This window comes from Convolutriloba macropyga, chromosome 15 (assembly GCF_964194025.1).
Source record: "Convolutriloba macropyga chromosome 15, txConMacr16.3, whole genome shotgun sequence".
In the NCBI taxonomy this organism is placed as follows: Eukaryota; Metazoa; Xenacoelomorpha; order Acoela; family Convolutidae; genus Convolutriloba; species Convolutriloba macropyga.
The window spans coordinates 1,543,416-1,561,170 of NC_134482.1; the positions used below are offsets into that span (position 1 = coordinate 1,543,416).

Consider the following 17,755-nt stretch of genomic DNA (forward strand, 5'->3'; position numbering starts at 1 on the left):
TTAGCACCTTATTAGCATCATTCTCAAGCCTCTGATGGAGCGCATAATTACAGCATATCTACCTTAATAAAGGTTTCGTCTTTTTTGCACTTGAGAAGCTTAGGACCCGCTCCACTTAGCACCCGCTCCCAGCTTAGGACCCGCTCCCAGAATCGGGCACTGATTGAACAATACCGCCCTATTAGTCTCTTATGTAGCGTCTCAAAAGTATTAGAAAAACTAATTTTCGACGAACTATATGAAATTGTCAAGACAAAGCTAGAAGAATCACAACACGGATTTAGAATGCATAGATCAGTAGTAACCCAGATGTTGCTCTTCCTAGACCTGTTGTATAATGAATTCGACGAAAAAGACAACGAAATTTTTGTACTTTACCTTGACTTCAAAAAAGCGTTCGATACAGTTCCTCGCGATCTTCTGATTAACAAAGTGGAGAACCTGGGTGTAGGGGGAAATTTCTTATAGATTGTTGCCAGTTACCTATCAAATAGAAAACAATACGTGAAAGTAAATGACTCGGAATCTGAAACTGTACCAGTAACCAGTGGTGTCCCCCAAGGATCTCTCCTAGGTCCCCTACTTTTCATAATATATATAAACGATCTTCCACAACAAACATCAAAATGCTCTGCGTTTGGATACGCAGATGATTTCAAGCTTGTATCAACAAATCCAGCAAATATACAAAGTGACCTGAAAAAAATCGAAAAATGGTGCCATAACAACAAAATGCAACTCAATGAAAGCAACTGTCACATCCTGCCGATTAAAGTAAACGAAAAAAACTGGCACTCCTTTATACTTAACTCTAAAACTCTCTCAAATAAAAGCGAGCAAAAAGATCTAGGTATAATTATGGCTACTAAGTTATCAGGGAAAGCGAATATAAAGAAACGTTGTAGCAAAGCCTGGAAAGAATTTTATTTCCTAAAACGAAACATATCAAACCTTGCATCGCAAACAACAAAACTCAATGCATATGTCGGCTACGTTATACCAGTCATAAGTTATGCCTCACAAGCATGGTTCGCGAATAAGACCGAAAGCAAAGACATCGAGCACATTCAAAGAAAGCAACGTCGTGGATAATCAGTAACTGGGAAATTAGTTACAAGCAAAGACTGACCACACTGAAGTTGCTGCCATTGTCATATTACTTTGAATTGCATGATCTATTAATGCTTATCTCACTGCTTAAAGGATCTTACAATATAAAAATACCCATTAAAACAAACAATAATGAAGGGTTGTTAAGCACACGTCAAAACGACCTAATAACAATTAATAAAACAAGAACAAGGAAGGCTGATGAAAACTTCTGGAAAAGAACCAGTTATTTACTAAATATAATGCGAAAAGTAGGGAACGTCGATCTCGATCAAATTGATAAGAAATATTTAACAAAAATATACTGGAACTACTTCTTCAAAAGTTATTCGGAAGTCAACTTATGTTCCTGGGCTTTCAACTGCAGCTGTGGACATTGTAACCCGGTGCAGAAGCTCAGCTCAGTCGTTATATGAAGGGTGCAAACCCATGTGGAAAGACCCACAGAAGCCTAAACTCTCTCTCTCTCTCTCGCTCTCACTAGTGCACGCGAAGACAAGTGGAAAAGATGAGGTTTTCTAAACATCAGTTACTCTTTGCTCGTCTTTCTTTTCTGTACAGCTTTATTTGTCTGTTGATCTTCCGTGTTATTTGTACCCATTGCTATTGTTTTTTAGTAGCTACCCTCTGGACAATCGAGGGCATGTGCCATCGTGAAATTTTCATCATGGATGAGTTGGACTTTTAATTTACCTTTCAAGTTGGTTGCTTATATTGATTGTTCCTTGAAGTATCGTAGCAATGCGGTGAATATCAGTCTAGGTAGCCGTTGAATTGCTGTTACTAGAGCTGCACACTAAACTGTTCAAAGCTGTCTTCACTGTTGATTGACAGTCAATTTCTGTGTTAAAGAAACATCATCAAAGTTCATGCTAATAAATTGCTTAACATTAACTTTAGGCTTGAATAAATGTCACCTGTATTGGACGTTGAATAGGAGGTTCGCTGAGTTTATTGTATCTATAGACGACTGGCTTTGAAGCTCTCACTTATTTTGGCTCACTAAAATATGCATTTGGAGTAATTTTTTCTTTATTCACTCCGAAAAAATTGACTCAGCTCTAATATCCAGGGCTATATTTATGAATCTTTCTTTTACTGCGAAAACGCCGACTAGAGACTAGACAAAACATCATCTGGTTTTTCAGATGAGCGCAGCTGGTGTTGACATCGAAGCCAGCAGCGAGGACCTAGCTGGAGGAACCATTGTTCCTGCTACATCTGGGAGAGGGTCATATGGTAGTACGAGCAACCTGACAAACACGGCTGCATCAGCGTCTTCCGAGAAGAAACCAAGTCAAAGCAATACACCTCGTGATTTGAAACAGAAAGCTCCGAGAAAAAATGGCTGGCAAAGACCCTGGAACTTCATGCTTGTAAGTTTTGCCACCTGTAAGTGTTGCAGTTATTGAATTAATTGAAACGATTTGTCCAGTGATTTTCACCTCTGAACTACATTAACTACTTGGAGCTTGATCATTGTTTTGAGGCTGCATCTCTAGCAAAGTTTAATTTCTTTCTAGAAAGTAGTTTGGGGATTTTTGAGGTCTTTCTCATTATAGACCCAAAATTTGGGGCTATATTGAGAAAGACCCAAACAACTTTCTAACAAGAAAGTTAGTAGCTGAAAATCACTATTATGTCCTCATTATCTCATGGAGGGCTATATAGGTTATACGACCACTAAGCGGGGTGGGAGAGGATATAATCAAAAAACTTGATTAAAGTTTGTTTTGGTTCCCATGAAATCGAGTCGAATGAGAACAAAATTGACAATCAGAACAATACTTAAATTTGTTTTGTTGCTTGAACAAGAGACACCACAAGATTCCAAAAGCGGGGAAACTAGCAGCTCGTCTATTTACAAAAAGGGGAACATAAAGAATGTTGAAAACTATTGTGTCTCCCCATCATAGGCTATGGCGTTTAAAAGCATAGGCTATATGCCGGGTTTAATGATGATCGAAGTACTCCCCAACAGTTCGCTAATGATTGGCAGTGTCTCTTAGATATAATATATTTCTCCAATGTGTGCCAAAAACCATTATTTCAGTTAATCAACCCCATGTCAACAAGAAGCTATTTGCTCTAAATAATGCTCTGCAATTTGTGCTTTTTAACTTTTATCCTTGTGTAATCACCCTTAATTTTGACAGTATCTATGACTCTAATTTCTAGTGATGATGTACATTTCTCATACTATGGCAATCAGCCATTCGCTCGAATGCTTCATTTCCTGATTTATACTTTTGCTTCTTACTAAGTTCAATTTCCACCTCTCGCAGTCTCCCACGACCATAGATGTGTCGCTTCTCTCAACCGTTTTCATATTCAAAGTGAATGCAGTCATTGTAAAACTCCTTTAAGGAACGCGAGCGTTGGCTGCATTGCTTGCGGCTGGCGTGACGTTAGGTGCAGCGGTTTGAAACGCCCCGCTGACCGCACTCCCGGGTTTCAATGTCTGCGATGTATTTCAAAAGCAACGCATGGTGATCGTAACAGCTCCAACAGATCCGCGCACTGACCCCCATACCGAAAACCAAGACCATACAACCCCTACACCGCCATAAGAAGCCCAGGCTGCTGCTAATGAGGCCAATGATTGACCCATTGTTGCAACGGCCCCCCAGAACGTAGCGGGAAAAAACGAAAAAATTTCAGAAACGTTCTGGCATACACTGCCAGAAAACGGCGATAAGGTTGACAGAATTCACAAATAATCTGTCACTGGCGGGCAAAGCTCTTAATACCAATCAAAAACAATGCAGGGCAAAAATTCGTTGAATTTCATGATGAAAATCTGAAACAGTTTGCAGAAAAGTTTGTGAAAGGAACTTTCATTGAAGGTTGCCGCTATCTTCGCTCACCTGGTTTTCCCTTGCGTGAAATCGACCAACGACGATTTAACTACCAAGAACCTCGCACGACGCCTACAGTAATGGTGCCAAGGCCGCATCGATAAACTGCGTAAGACCCCTCAAAAGGGAAAAATTGATGAAGTGAAATAGTTGAACAACTTCATGGAAACCGAAAACATTTCGAACGCCATCAAGTGTCTCATTGGTGAACTATTATCCGGGATGTTATCGCCAAACCATACTATCAACCGACAAAATTGTATGAGTTGCTGAAAGAGGAACACCCGACTACCTCAATTACATAGTTGACGAAAAATGGTTCGAGTCACTCCCGTACTATCCCGCAATCTTCGAAAACGTAGTTGCATCGGCAGTTTAAAAGGCAGCCTTGAAAAGCCATTGGCAGCTCGGAGAGTCTGCTTTAAACGCAAACTATTGGAGACGAATTTTCACTTCCTTCAAAGAAGTTTGAAGAAACATAACGAAAACGGTAGCCAAAATTGCTATTCGTCTGGCAACTGATAGTTTCTGAAGTCTCTTGAAGCGTACAACGCATGCAGTCGAATCCCCTTAAATAAAACACTGGTGATTGACCGGCGTTGGAGAACATCTTCGTCGCATCATAGGCAAATGCATCAAGCGAATGGAAAACGACCTACGTTTTTTGGACGGCAACTCAAAACTTTGCAGAGGCCAAAAGTGCGGGATTGAACACGCAATTCACTCTCTGCGCTCGCAATATCAAGAACCTGAAAATGAAGCTGTTATCCTAATAGACGCAAAAAACGCCTTCAACTGCCTCAACCGTAACTCGGCAGTTGAAAATATCAGGAGAATTTGCGCTGCCTTGTTTTGTTATTCAAAACCCATATTCAGCCCCGCCTGAAGGGCGCATTTCAAAAGGGACCCATTGCTATGGCAGAGTATAGAGAATACGCACGCAGACAACGGCAGCGCAGTAGGACGTTTGGAGGACTTACTCTTGTTCTTCACTGAACATGGTAGCTATTTTGGCTACACCATGAACGCCTCGAAGTGTCAATTAAAAGTAAAAGTGACGTCAATGATCAAAGCTCCCAGGTTGTTTGAGGGGACGGCAGTTGAAATTCTTGACGGTTGCCGCGTTCTAGGATCTCTAATAGGCAATGAGAAAGCCTATGAGACCTTTAAGGTGACCACAGCTGGGTAGTATGGCATTTTGTTGAATAAATTAGGGCAAGTAGCCTCTCATAAGAGGCGTTCAACAAATTAAGTTTATGTCTAGGACAACGCCAAAATCACGGATTATTTTCACAGACGCGGAAGCCAACAACCAAGCGCACGTCCTACCGTTGTTCTTCGGTATCTTCGGTTCTTCGGCGATTACATACGCTGCAACTCGGGAGGGCGAACTTAACATCAGGGAGCCAATAGATTACGAAACGGAGTACGCCGCTTCACTGACCGCATGCGCTCCTCTTGAAGATGAGGATCGAGCAAAAGCTCATTTCACCCAAGAACGAATAAAATACGACCAACGAACGGCACGCCGGAATAAAATTCGATCGCGAAAGGATCTTGTGGAAAGGTCTCAGTCCGAGCAACGCCACGTTATAGAAATTGCTTCGGAAAAAGCAGCCTCGAACTTGCTCAGATCTCTACCGCTTAATCGTTACGGTTTCACGCTCACGAAATGTCCGATTCTAGATATAGGCTTTGCATTAGATATAACATCGAGGCCATAAAAAAGAATGGCCTATGGGGCCCAGGTTCAGCCGTTTTTTCTTCGACGTGGAGATGTTAAACCCACTCGCCAAGACATCCCCGAAAAACTCCGTAGAAGCGTACAGTTATCATGAGTCGTTGAAGTTCCTCAAGTATGAGCAAGGAATACTTAACGTCGAGAAAAGTAGCTTCGTTGCGCTCGTGTTTTCTTCATGGGGCACAGTAACGTCCGCAACGCGCACTGTAAAACAACTAGCTAGCAAAATTGCTCGATAGGAAGAAGAATCATAATCAGACGACATAGCATACATAAGCGCGTGAATATGTTTTCCTGTGCAGCGCTATCATATGCCTCAGAAGGTGCCGTGGTTTAAAACGGCGGATTGACATTGATAGTTCGTGCAGTGCTATAGTGTGTGAGTGGAGACTAGATTCATAACAAATTAGTTTATATAGAATTTCAATTCTCATGACGCAGCTCCAATCAGTTATAGTGCCATGTCTTTAAAATTATATACGATCCAGTGATGTCTAAGTTTATATAGAAATTTAATTCTCATGACGCAGCTCCAATCAGTTATAGTGCCATGTCTTTAAAATTATATACGATCCAGTGATGTCTAAGTTTATATAGAAATTTAATTCTCATGACGCAGCTCTAAAGGAGCTATAGTGGCTTGTTTTCAAAATTATTTACGATTCAGCGAGGTCTAAGTTTATAAAGAAATTTAATTCACTTGACGCAGCTCTAAAAGATCTATAGTGCCTTCTCCTCAGCCTCAAAGCAAGAATAACAAAGAATCACTCAATAATCTGAATATACAGCATGACCTTGAACGCCTATTATCCATGAAGCTCACCTGGAGTAAATATTGCGTGCTTTGAACGAGCAAAACAATCAGTGCATTCTTCCAATTCAAGCGAAGAATCACAACGCATTGCATACGACCAAAATAATTGCCTATACTTGTTACGTAGTAACAATAACAACGTACGCATCACGAACTTGGCAACATAGTAGATCAAATAAGGAGCAACCTGAAAGTGTTCAAACACTCGCTATTCGTTGGATCCCCGGGTTCACAAAATTATCGAAAAACGGAAGGAACTAAAATTCCTTCCTCTCAGCTTGTACATGGAAATGCATGATGTCCGGATGTTCTTTGGCCTTCTCAACGATCATTATGAGGAGGGACCCAAACCGAAGAAAACGAAATCGCCGGGATTTGATGAAACTCGCCCAGCTCTCTTAGTTGAACTCAGTGCGGTGCTGATAAAACACTTGAAAATTCTGTTCGAGTGTTCAGTGATCAATGCAGAATTACCGGGTGATTTGAAGCAGGCACTCATTTCTGCTGTTTTTAAAAGTGGTAAAAAGGCGGACCCTGTCAACTACAGGCCAGTTAGTCTTAACAGTATTGAGTGCAAGATAATAGATAGTTTTATAACATACGAGACTGTGTGAGATCTTCAAGTGAGCCATCTATGTTTGGACAAAGTTCTGCTTTCTGAACAGACGTTCTACCAGCCTTCAGCTGTTGAAAGCTGTCGACGGGTAGACTAAGCATCTCGATCAAGGACACACAATTGACCGTGTATCTTTTGCGGTTTTAGAATGGCATTTGTTAAAGTTCCACACTAGAGATTGCTATTGAAAACCAATCGTACGGAATCAAGGGGAGAGTCTATGCCTGGATCAAAAATTTATCCTCAACCAAAAGCAGTATGTGATGTTCAGAATGCAGTGCCCCAGGGAAGCGTTCTGGGCCCTCTCCTCTTGGTAATTTAAATCAGCGACCTTCCCTTGTCAATTAACAGTCAAATTTGGATGTTAGCGGATGAATGCTACCGAGATTTCAAAAACTATGAAGAAATCCAGGAGCTGCGCGAGACTTGTACAAATTGAATGACTGGAGTAAATCTTGGAAATTTCACTTTCATCCAGACGAAGCGAAGGTGTTACAACTTGAAAACAGAAAGAACGTGAGTATCGTGTGTACGATAACAGCAATCAAAAGAGGACAGTGAAGAAGACCTGGGTGTCAACTCGGTAGCCAACTCATGTTTGACAAAAACACAGAAAGCAGTCATGGACAAAATCATGGAACTGATAAAGCAAAGTTTTGTTCATTTGACATTTTGCTCAGATACTTCTTCAGTGCACTGGTCAGACGCTGCTTCAATTTCGTCGCCACACCGGCAAACATATTACCATGCTGGAGAATGCTCAACGTGGTGTAACAAGGAAACTCATGGGGCTCAAACACCTCAGTTATGTGCGCTGTCTCAGAAAACTTGGCATGCCAACTCTGGCCTATAGAAGACTGCGTGGCTAAATGATTGACAGCTTTAAATTGCTCAATCTGAAGATTGCACACCGACCAAAAAGTTTGCTGTTCCAAGGACAAATTGAAACTGGACACATTGAGGACTGTACTATGGAAGAACAGCTTCAGTCAACGTGTCGTTAATGAGTTGACTAACCTTCCGACTGAAGTCGTCTTGTCAGTCCATTGATATTTCATGCAGTGCTATAGTGTGGGAGTGGAGACTAGATTCATAACAAATTAGCTTATATAGAAATTGAATTCTGATGACGCAGCTCTAATCAGTTATTGTGCCGTGTTTTTAAAATTATATACGATCCAATGATGTCTAAGTTTATATAGAAATTTAATTCTCATGAAGCAGCTCTAAAAGAGCTATAGTGCCTGGTCTTTTGAATTTTATACGATGCAGTGATGTCTCATAGTAGGGGTTCACTACTCATCCATTGGATTGTCCTGCGCGGCTTTAGAGCAAACACCTTTTTTAATTATAGGCTATAGCTATGCTGACGATTTTTGCACTATTCTGCGTAATCAGAGGACGCTCGACAGTGGTGCAACAGTGGTTCTGGGACCTCTCCTCTTGGTAATTTACATCAACGACCTTCCCTTGTCAATTAACAGTCGAATTTGGATGTTAGCGGATGACACAAAATCCTACCGAGATTTGAAAAACTATGAAGAAATCCAGGAGCTGCGCGAGACTTGTATAAAATGAATGACTGGAGTAAATCTTGGAAATTTCACTTTCATCCAGACGAAGCGAAGGTGTTACAACTTGAAAACAGAAAGAACGTGAGTATCGTGTGTACGATAACAGCAATCAAAAGAGGACAGTGAAGAAGACCTGGGTGTCAACTCGGTAGCCAACTCATGTTTGACAAAAACACAGAAAGCAGTCATGGACAAAATCATGGAACTGATAAAGCAAAGTTTTGTTCATTTGACATTTTGATCAGATACTTCTTCAGTGCACTGGTCAGACGCTGCTTCAATTTCGTCGCCACACCGGCAAACATATTACCATCCTGGAGAATGCTCAACGTGATGTAACAAGGAAACTCATGGGGCTCAAACACCTCAGTTATGTGCGCTGTCTCAGAAAATTTGGCATGCCAACTCTGGCCTATAGAAGACTGCGTGGCGAAATGATTGACAGCTTTAAATTGCTCAATCTGAAGATTGCACACCGACCAAAAAGTTTGCTGTTCCAAGGACAAATTGAAACTGGACAAATTTAGGACTGTACTATGGAAGAACAGCTTCAGTCAACGTGTCGTTAATGAGTTGACTAACCTTCCGACTGAAGTCGTCTTGTCAGTCCATTGATATTTCATGCAGTGCTATAGTGTGGGAGTGGAGACTAGATTCATAACAAATTAGCTTGTATAGAAATTGAATTCTGATGACGCAGCTCTAATCAGTTATTGTGCCGTGTTTTTAAAATTATATACGATCCAATGATGTCTAAGTTTATATAGAAATTTAATTCTCATGAAGCAGCTCTAAAAGAGCTATAGTGCCTGGTCTTTTGAATTTTATACGATGCAGTGATGTCTCATAGTAGGGCTTCACTACTCATCCATTGGATTGTCCTGCGCGGCTTTAGAGCAAACACCTTTTTTAATTATAGGCTATAGCTATGCTGACAATTTTTGCACTATTCTGCGTAATCAGAGGACGCTCGACAGTGGTGGAACAGTGGTTCTGGGACCTCTGCTCTTTGTAATTTACATCAAAAACCTTCCCTTGTCAATTAACAGTCGAATTTGGATGTTAGCGGATGACACAAAATGCTACCAAGATTTCAAAAACTATGAAGAAATCGAGGAGCTGGGCGAGACGTGTACAAATTGAGTGACTGGAGTAAATCTTGGAAATTTCACTTTCATTCAGACGAAGCGAAGGTGTTACAACTTGAAAACAGAAAGCACGTGAGTGTCGTGTGTACGATAACAGCAATCAAAAGTGGACAGTGAAGGAGACTTGGGTAGCCAACTCCCGTTTGACAAATACCATGCACAGAAAGTAGTCAAGGACAAAATCATGGTACTGATAAAACAAAGTTTTGTTCATCTGGACATACATTTCAGATACTACTTCAGTGAAGCACCTCAGTTATGTGCGCTGTCTCAGAAAACTTGGCATGCCAACTCTGGCCTATAGAAGACTGCGTGGCGAAATGATTGACAGCTTTAAATTGCTCAATCTGAAGATTGCACACCGACCAAAAAGTTTGCTCTTCCAAGGACAAATTGAAACTGGACAAATTGAGGACTGTACTATGGAAGAACAGCTTCAGTCAACGTGTCGTTAATGATTTGACTAACCTTCCGACTGAAGTCGTCTTGTCAGTCCATTGATATTTCATGCAGTGCTATAGTGTGGGAGTGGAGACTAGATTCTTAACAAATTAGCTTATATAGAAATTGAATTCTGATGACGCAGCTCTAATCAGTTATTTTGCCGTGTTTTCAAAATTATATACGATCCAATGATGTCTAAGTTTATATAGAAATTTAATTCTCATGAAGCAGCTCTAAAAGAGCTATAGTGCCTGGTCTTTTGAATTTTATACGATGCAGTGATGTCTCATAGTAGGGGTTCACTACTCATCCATTGGATTGTCCTGCGCGGCTTTAGAGCAAACACCTTTTTTAATTACAGGCTATAGCTATGCTGACGATTTTTGCACTATTCTGCTTTATCAGAGGACACTCGACAGTGCAGCAGAAAAAATTGAAATATGGCTGCTCTTAAAGCAAAATGCAACCTAACATTAAAAAGTCGGCACTCCTCATCCTGAAAGCAGGAATAACAAAGAATCAATCATTTTGCAACGCCAACTCTGGCGTTGCGAAATGATTGACAGCTTCAAGTTGCTCAATCTGAAGGATGCACACCGACCTTTATTCCGAGATAGCTTTTTTCCGAGATGCACACCAGCTTTATTCCGAGATAGGTAACGAGCCGCTGTTTAAACAACAATTCACCGTCTAATTCTAAAGTGAGATCATTTTTTCCATGAATTTGCAGAACTTGAGTTTTCGAAATGTTCATTGAAAATTCATTTTTCTTGATCCACACAAACAATTTGTTCAGTTCATTGATCAGCTTTGATTTTTCACCATCATCACAATGTATGAAGACAATTTGTATCATCTGCAAACAAGTAGGTGTCTAAAAAGGAAGAAACATTGGGTAGATCCTTTACATAGATAAGGAATAGAAGCGGACCCAAAATTGATCCTTGGGGAACACCACAGGTTACTGGTAAAAAGGGAGATCGGATTGAAGAAAGTTCTACACACTGTAATCTATTTGACAAATAGGATTTGAACCAATCTAATGCAGCACCACGAACACCGTAAATCTCCAATTTCGGTAAAAAGACGTGTGTGATTCACAGTATCAAAGGCTTTACGCAAGTCCAGGAGAATGGAAACATGTTCAATACCTGGATTTTCACGGAGCGTTTCGGTGATATGGGCTAAGGCGTGGATAGTTGAGTATTTTGATCGAAAGCTGAACTGCTTTGGGTGGAAAATGTTAAATTTCAAGAAGAAACATTCAAGTCTTGCGTAAACGATTTTCTCAAGCAATTTACTTAGTACCGGGAGTATAGAAATTTTGCGGTAGTTGTCAATATTCATTTTTGAGCCTTTTTATGCAATGGGAAAACTTAAGCTCTCTTGAGGCATTCTGGAAAAACGCCTTCACTCAAGGAGCGATTGAACATATACAGACGGGGCTCTCGGAGAACTTGAAGACTAATTCGGCAATTCACAATTTCGGCAGTTTCTAACAAACTAGTTCACAATTTCGGCAGAGTCGATCGAGGCCTGACGATTTTCATTTTTTCAATTCAGCTACACAACGTTTAAGCTCTTCCTTCCCTAGAGGATGAAGAAAGAAGCTGTGTTCATTTTCCGCAATATCTGAGACAATTGTAGAAACCTTGTCGTTACGAGGTAAAGCCAAACTCAAAATTTAGAATTCAGAGCTTTAACGACGTCTTCCAGTTCGCTCAGCAAAGTATTTCCGTCTAGTAAAACAATATTGCTTTGCCTTTTTTTCTCTACCACACAAGGCATTTAACTGTCGAAAAAACTCGAGAATTGTTGAAGTCTCTTGAGAAGTATTGCTTCTGGATGCTTTTACTAGTTTATTCACCATAGCACGGTAATGTTTGAAGCGCTGTTCATCAGCAGGTGCTCTGAATCTTTGGAAAAGGCGAAAAAACTTTGCCTTCATAGCTACGCTGTTTTTTACTGCATTTGTTATCCGGGGATTTCGTGGAGTTTTCCATTCCTTGTAATTGGCATTTGGATTTACAACTAGTGTAAGTTTTTCTTCTAGGTTATCAAACGCTGCATCAACGCTCTGTTCAAGATTTACTAAGAAAATTTCAGAATGAAGATCATTCAGGAACGAGACGTGTGCTTGTTCATCCTTCAAAAAAGGAAGGACTTTAATTTGCTTTTTTCCAGAGGAACTACTTCTTACAGATATTTGGACGGTTATCGCAAAGTGATCGGATATACTGACTTTCTCCACTTTTGCATCAACTTCCCAATCACTTGTATTATGTGGTCAATGAGTGTGCTAGATTTACATGTCACTCGAGTGGGACTTTCTATATCCTGGGATAAACCATGTCTCTAAAGTTGTTAGATGCTGTGATACCACTGCATTATAATTCAGTAGATCAATGTTAAAATCATCGAGAATAAAACAGGGAAGCTTCAATTCATGAATTTTCGAAAGATGTCAAAATCTTCCAGAAGAATCCGTTTACTTACAGACGGAGAGTTGTACAAGCAAGCAACTAAAAACCAATTTTACCTTCGGTGAAACATTAAACTAAAGCTACATTCAAGTTCGTTTCAATAGTAACCTTCTCAAACCAGATAAAATTGTGTATATAGAGTGCCACTCCACTGTTTCGATTTTTTCCGGTTTTCACGACAGGAGATGAATATTTCTTTAAAACAAAAAAGTTTTCATCAGCATTGTCATTTAGCCAGGTTTCAGATAGACAGAGCGCAGACGGTAAAGGTGGTATATAATTTTAAAGAAAAACCTGGAGGTTGTCGAGGTTCTTACTTAAAGATCTAATGTTTAGATGGAACAAACACAAGTCTTCCGATGCGATTGTTGGGTTTTCTGGGTTTCAGAAGTTTAGGAGGGGCCCCTACTCAAAAATTTAGATGCTCTTTGCAAGCAGAGAGAACCAAACTTTGGTTCCACTTGTAGAGATCACAAATATTTTAAAAAGCTAATCTTTTGCCATCATCAGTATATATCACAACTCGTTCATTTTGCATGCTAACAGTTTTTATATCAGCTTTTTGACGCAGTTTGACAGCCAGTTTTGCTCGAAGAAACGTAATGTCGTCATTCAGGTACACATTACTGTCACGGTACCTCAACTTCTTTTTTGAGCTCATCAGCTCAAACTTCTTCTGGCGTCTCACAAATTTCACGATAAGGGGTCTCTTACCTTTTCTGCTCGGAACCCGATGGCACGCGCTGATGTCACTTTTTTTGGATTTCTACTCCAACCTTTTTGGCGACATCTAGCACCGCTTGGTAAGGATTCTCGTCGGGTGACTCGTCGAGGCCGAAGATACGATTATTATCCCTTCTGCCATATTGCTTGTTGGCATCACTTTGGAGCAGCGAGAAGAGTTTGCAGGCCTCGTCGTTGGGTGCTGGATTTGTCTTCAACTTCGCCACAAAATCCGCATAGGAATGGGCGTTCCATGAAGCCCCTTGGAACCCGTTTTGGCAGCCACGTGGGAACCCAAGCAGGACAGGGACTTCCATCTGGACTGCGGCCCGTACATCCGAACAGGTGTGTCAAGCCCGCCTCTTCACGCGTCTCCTCCGATACTGATCCTTTAGGTTTTGAGGGCATGATTCACAATTCAGATAAAGGAATGTTTTCAAATGGGCCTCCACGGCTGCCCTGGAATTCAATTAATCTGAAACTATTTAATAAGTATCACGACAACAAAAATTCGCTTTCTCGCTAGTGATTTTTTTTCACATGCGGCAATTTCACTTTGATTTTTACTTTTTTTTCGATCTTTTGGATCGGATTTTTTTCTAAATGGTTTCACCAGTCCGTTCATAGTCCGTTCTAGGTCTAGTTTTCTGTTTAGTCAATGAAAATTCTTTGAATTGTACGTCAGGACTTGTCCTGCTATGTTTTTTATTTCGTTTCTTTTGATCACGATTTTCGTTTTACTTAAGTCACGATTTTCTCGTTGACCTCCGACTTAGTTCACTCATTCTTTCAACTGAATGGATTTTAAATTCTTTCACGCATTGAATTACGCAATGTAGTGAATATGGTCAGTGTCAAAAGAGCAAAATCAATTGAAACGGGATAAACCGATAAAGCCAAGTCATTAAGTCACATAGTGCATTAGGTTATCAAAGTTCATTAGAGCGATTGCTAGCTGATAATAGTATTAAGTTTAATACCCTTCAGTTTAGAAGCTAAAGTAAGTATAGGTTTAGAATCTAACTGAAACTGCACACTGAATTAGAACGATTTTTATAACTTAGGAAATTTTTTTGTCAATTTCAATCTCTTCTTTTCTCTCTTTCTATTAACGGCGGCTAGTTTCCGGCAATTTGCCGGCTATGTTTAAAAATTTTTGTTTTAGATTTGTCTCCATTATTACGTGGTTCACTTTTCTGACAGTTTTTCTTCGATTTTGCTCTTTTTTGATTTTTAATTGATTGTATTTTCCACTGTTAAATAAACAAGTATGATTGCTACGGAAAATAACACATACTGTTGAATCTCCTTATCAATTGCTGTCAAAGACATCTGTTAAAAACAGCTGCAAAGTAACACAGATATTTTTTGAGCTGAAACGAGATGAAACATTTGCTCGCCTCTGCACTTACTGGCACAACATGGATGAAGTAGCACTACTGGACACAGTAATTCTAGTCTATAGTTATCAAAGATAAAGGGTTCAATCCTGGCGGTACTACCGCCAAAAAAATAGTTTGGCGGTAGTCAAAATTGGAATGCTTAATTTGATGCATATTCGATTATCTGCCTTTTGTACGTGTTACTTTCTGGTTTTCCTGACTAATTGCTCTCAAACTAAGTTTTGTAGCAATTATAATAGTCCTGTTGGTTTCTTTATGCGATTTTTCGTAGACCCGACATTTCAGAAACGGGATAAACAGGTAGAGCCCGGTGAGCATTAAATCGCCGAGCAGTTCTCAGCCTGACTATTCTGGGAGTATGTGATTCACGGAAGCTGCTGTGAAGACTTCTAATTTTTTTGTTAAGCGCGGTTCTTATGGTTTCAAGGGGCGGTTGTTAATGCCATGACGTAGCCATATTAATATGCAAGAATTTTAGTCCTATAGATAACTGTTACCTCGTTGATGAAAGAATTTGCCCTGTACTAATGAATGCCAAACCAGTACCACATTGTTTCGTATCTTGTTTCGTAAGAGCTAACAATGTCCAACACGGTCAAATTGGCTACAAAATATTGTTAATCTCGACGAGAGCTAATGATGGTTCCAAATGATCAAACTAGGGCTTTCCTATGAATTCGCGTGAATTACAACTTTGCCGTTGATGTTCATTGATATACAATTATGATGGATTTTCAAGCATTTTTTAATGCGATTTTGGTTTATTGATTGATAGCGGAAGTTTGCATAGCTCCAACTGGTTATGCTTATTTTGCTCCTGTTATCAGTCTTTTTCATGAACTCAATACTTGTAAGTTAGTAGTTTTGGCATTTAAAAGTGTTCAAATTTCTTATGGATTTTGAATCTGTACTAACTAACGAATAACATTCATTTCCTGCATATTTTCATATTTTCCCACAAAAGGAAATTACAGCTTATCGGTTACACTTTTGGCAATCGCCATAAGAACATTTGGTTATTTCTAACATTTTTTAATATCATTTGTGGCTCTTAAACGAGCGGAAAACGGAAATGATTTTTAATCCTAGTATCGTGGGCCCAAAATTGGAGGTGTTCAATATGTTTCAGTTTGCCCTTGCCACAATCCCAATGCTGTTATCCATAGCGTTTCTTGGAAGCTTTCCTCTCTGCGTGCCATTTGTTTGGAGACCAGCTGCATTCATCGTTAGTAAATGAAGTTCGGATTTTTTAAATTTTTTTTAGACCAATTTTTGGGTCTTTCCCATAATAGCCGCCCTCCTCCCCCCCTCCCACGAAATTACAACCCCCATGATTTGCGGGCTATAATGGCAAATGCTCCAAAGGAACCATTATATGTGAACAAAATATTAAATATGATTTTAAACTAGTTTCGAATTATGCAATGTTAATGAAGTGAATACTGTCAAGTGGTCCGATAATGAATTATGAATACTACAATAGGGGTCCGACAATAAATCGAAGTAGGAAACGCTTCACTTGATATTTGTTTAGATCTTTTCTTGTGCTTTCGTCATCTTCTATGCAAATTTTCTGCTAAGCGCTTCTATCAATGCGGCTGAACCATCTGTTACAAAACTGTGGGGACAGAAAAGACCCAAAATATTTCCCAAAGACCAGTCCTTGCTAAGGAATGATGGAGCGACCAGTAGTGACGGAGAAATGGGAGCTGGAAAGAGCTCTGTAATCAAGAATAATTTCTGTTACATTTGTGACGCATTCGTGAGCAAAAGTGCAAAGCATTGTGGCCAATGTAACAAATGTGTGGAGGGTTTTGACCATCACTGTCTGTGGTTAAACAATTGCGTGGGAAGACGGAATTACAGGTTATTTCATAGCTATTAACCTTCTGAGTTTAATCGAATAATTTGATCTAGAATTTAGGCAAGCACACGCCATTTGGATTAGGGTGTCAACATTAGATGATTTTTGCGGGTGGCGTTTTCAAATGTAAAACAAAACAGCTTGTGCGCGGCTTTGGAACTTGGGATCATCTTTATACACACTATCATACAACTGTTATACTGTTGAGGTAGATGCAACAAATTTTTCCCAGCTTTTGAAACGAACGGATTGACTGTCTCAGGTTGCCCCGACATAAATAGTTTCTTAAATCATGTAGTTTGAGCGCATCCTTGAGCGAACATTAATCAATATCCAGAAGATTTGTATAACTTTGATTATTTCAATACATATTACTGATCATTCTGAAGGCAACTTTAACGTTTCGGTTATATAATTAATTTACGTTTGGAAAAAATAATGTTTCAGATACTTCATCTACACGTTGGTGGTTGGAATTTTGCTGCTAGTGGGAGTTGTACTCAGCTCAGCGTCTTTGATATTCGTGGCTGCCTTGGACGGGAGCAAAGTAAAGGGATGGATAGGTGAGTAACCACCGAGTGAAAAGGGCAATTCCATAAGTTTTTCTGAACTTACAAGCGGCACATTTTTGTAACGAATTGCTGTTTTTTATAGCTGCGAAGCTGAGCGGAGCTATATTGCGGTATCCTTGGTTTTTACAACTCGAAGAGCAGTATTAATTTTCTTAAGGTTTTTTTATCGGAAGTACTATTTGTTCAGGAGGCGTTTTGACCTTATAGTGAAAGTGAGTAAAATTAACGTGTGAAATAACTTTCTCTGAGCGAGAGAAGTTTTTTGTTCATGCGCTGCGATCAGTGAATGACTTTTTGACTTTGAAAAGTGATTGGCGCATATAGATAAATTTTTAGCCGTGTTTTCCATTGGCCCAATTTTTTTAATTGCCGCGATAGTGGCTATTATTGGGTGACATCGTGTTT

At 39.8% G+C, this 17,755-nt stretch overlaps 2 protein-coding genes across 5 annotated transcripts in view; both read left to right on the forward strand.

Moving 5' to 3' along the window:
- The window catches only part of LOC142354358 (uncharacterized), a 406,219-nt gene that overhangs the window by 353,094 nt on the left and 35,370 nt on the right, over positions 1–17,755 (forward strand). For 2 of the 4 annotated variants that reach the window (XM_075406629.1, XM_075406631.1), the window contains exons 1-5: positions 1,476–1,623; positions 2,259–2,486; positions 16,044–16,139; positions 16,449–16,780; positions 17,226–17,341. In XM_075406629.1, coding sequence (XP_075262744.1) covers positions 1,540–1,623; positions 2,259–2,486; positions 16,044–16,139; positions 16,449–16,780; positions 17,226–17,341 — 856 coding nt within the window. In that variant the 5' untranslated portion in view covers positions 1,476–1,539. Of the gene's footprint in view, positions 1–1,475; positions 1,624–2,256; positions 2,487–16,043; positions 16,140–16,448; positions 16,781–17,225; positions 17,342–17,755 lie in introns of those variants that run through there. The other 2 variants (XM_075406632.1, XM_075406630.1) reach the window with 2 other exon arrangements.
- The window catches only part of LOC142354357 (uncharacterized), a 350,658-nt gene that overhangs the window by 64,680 nt on the left and 268,223 nt on the right, over positions 1–17,755 (forward strand). The window lies entirely within an intron of this gene.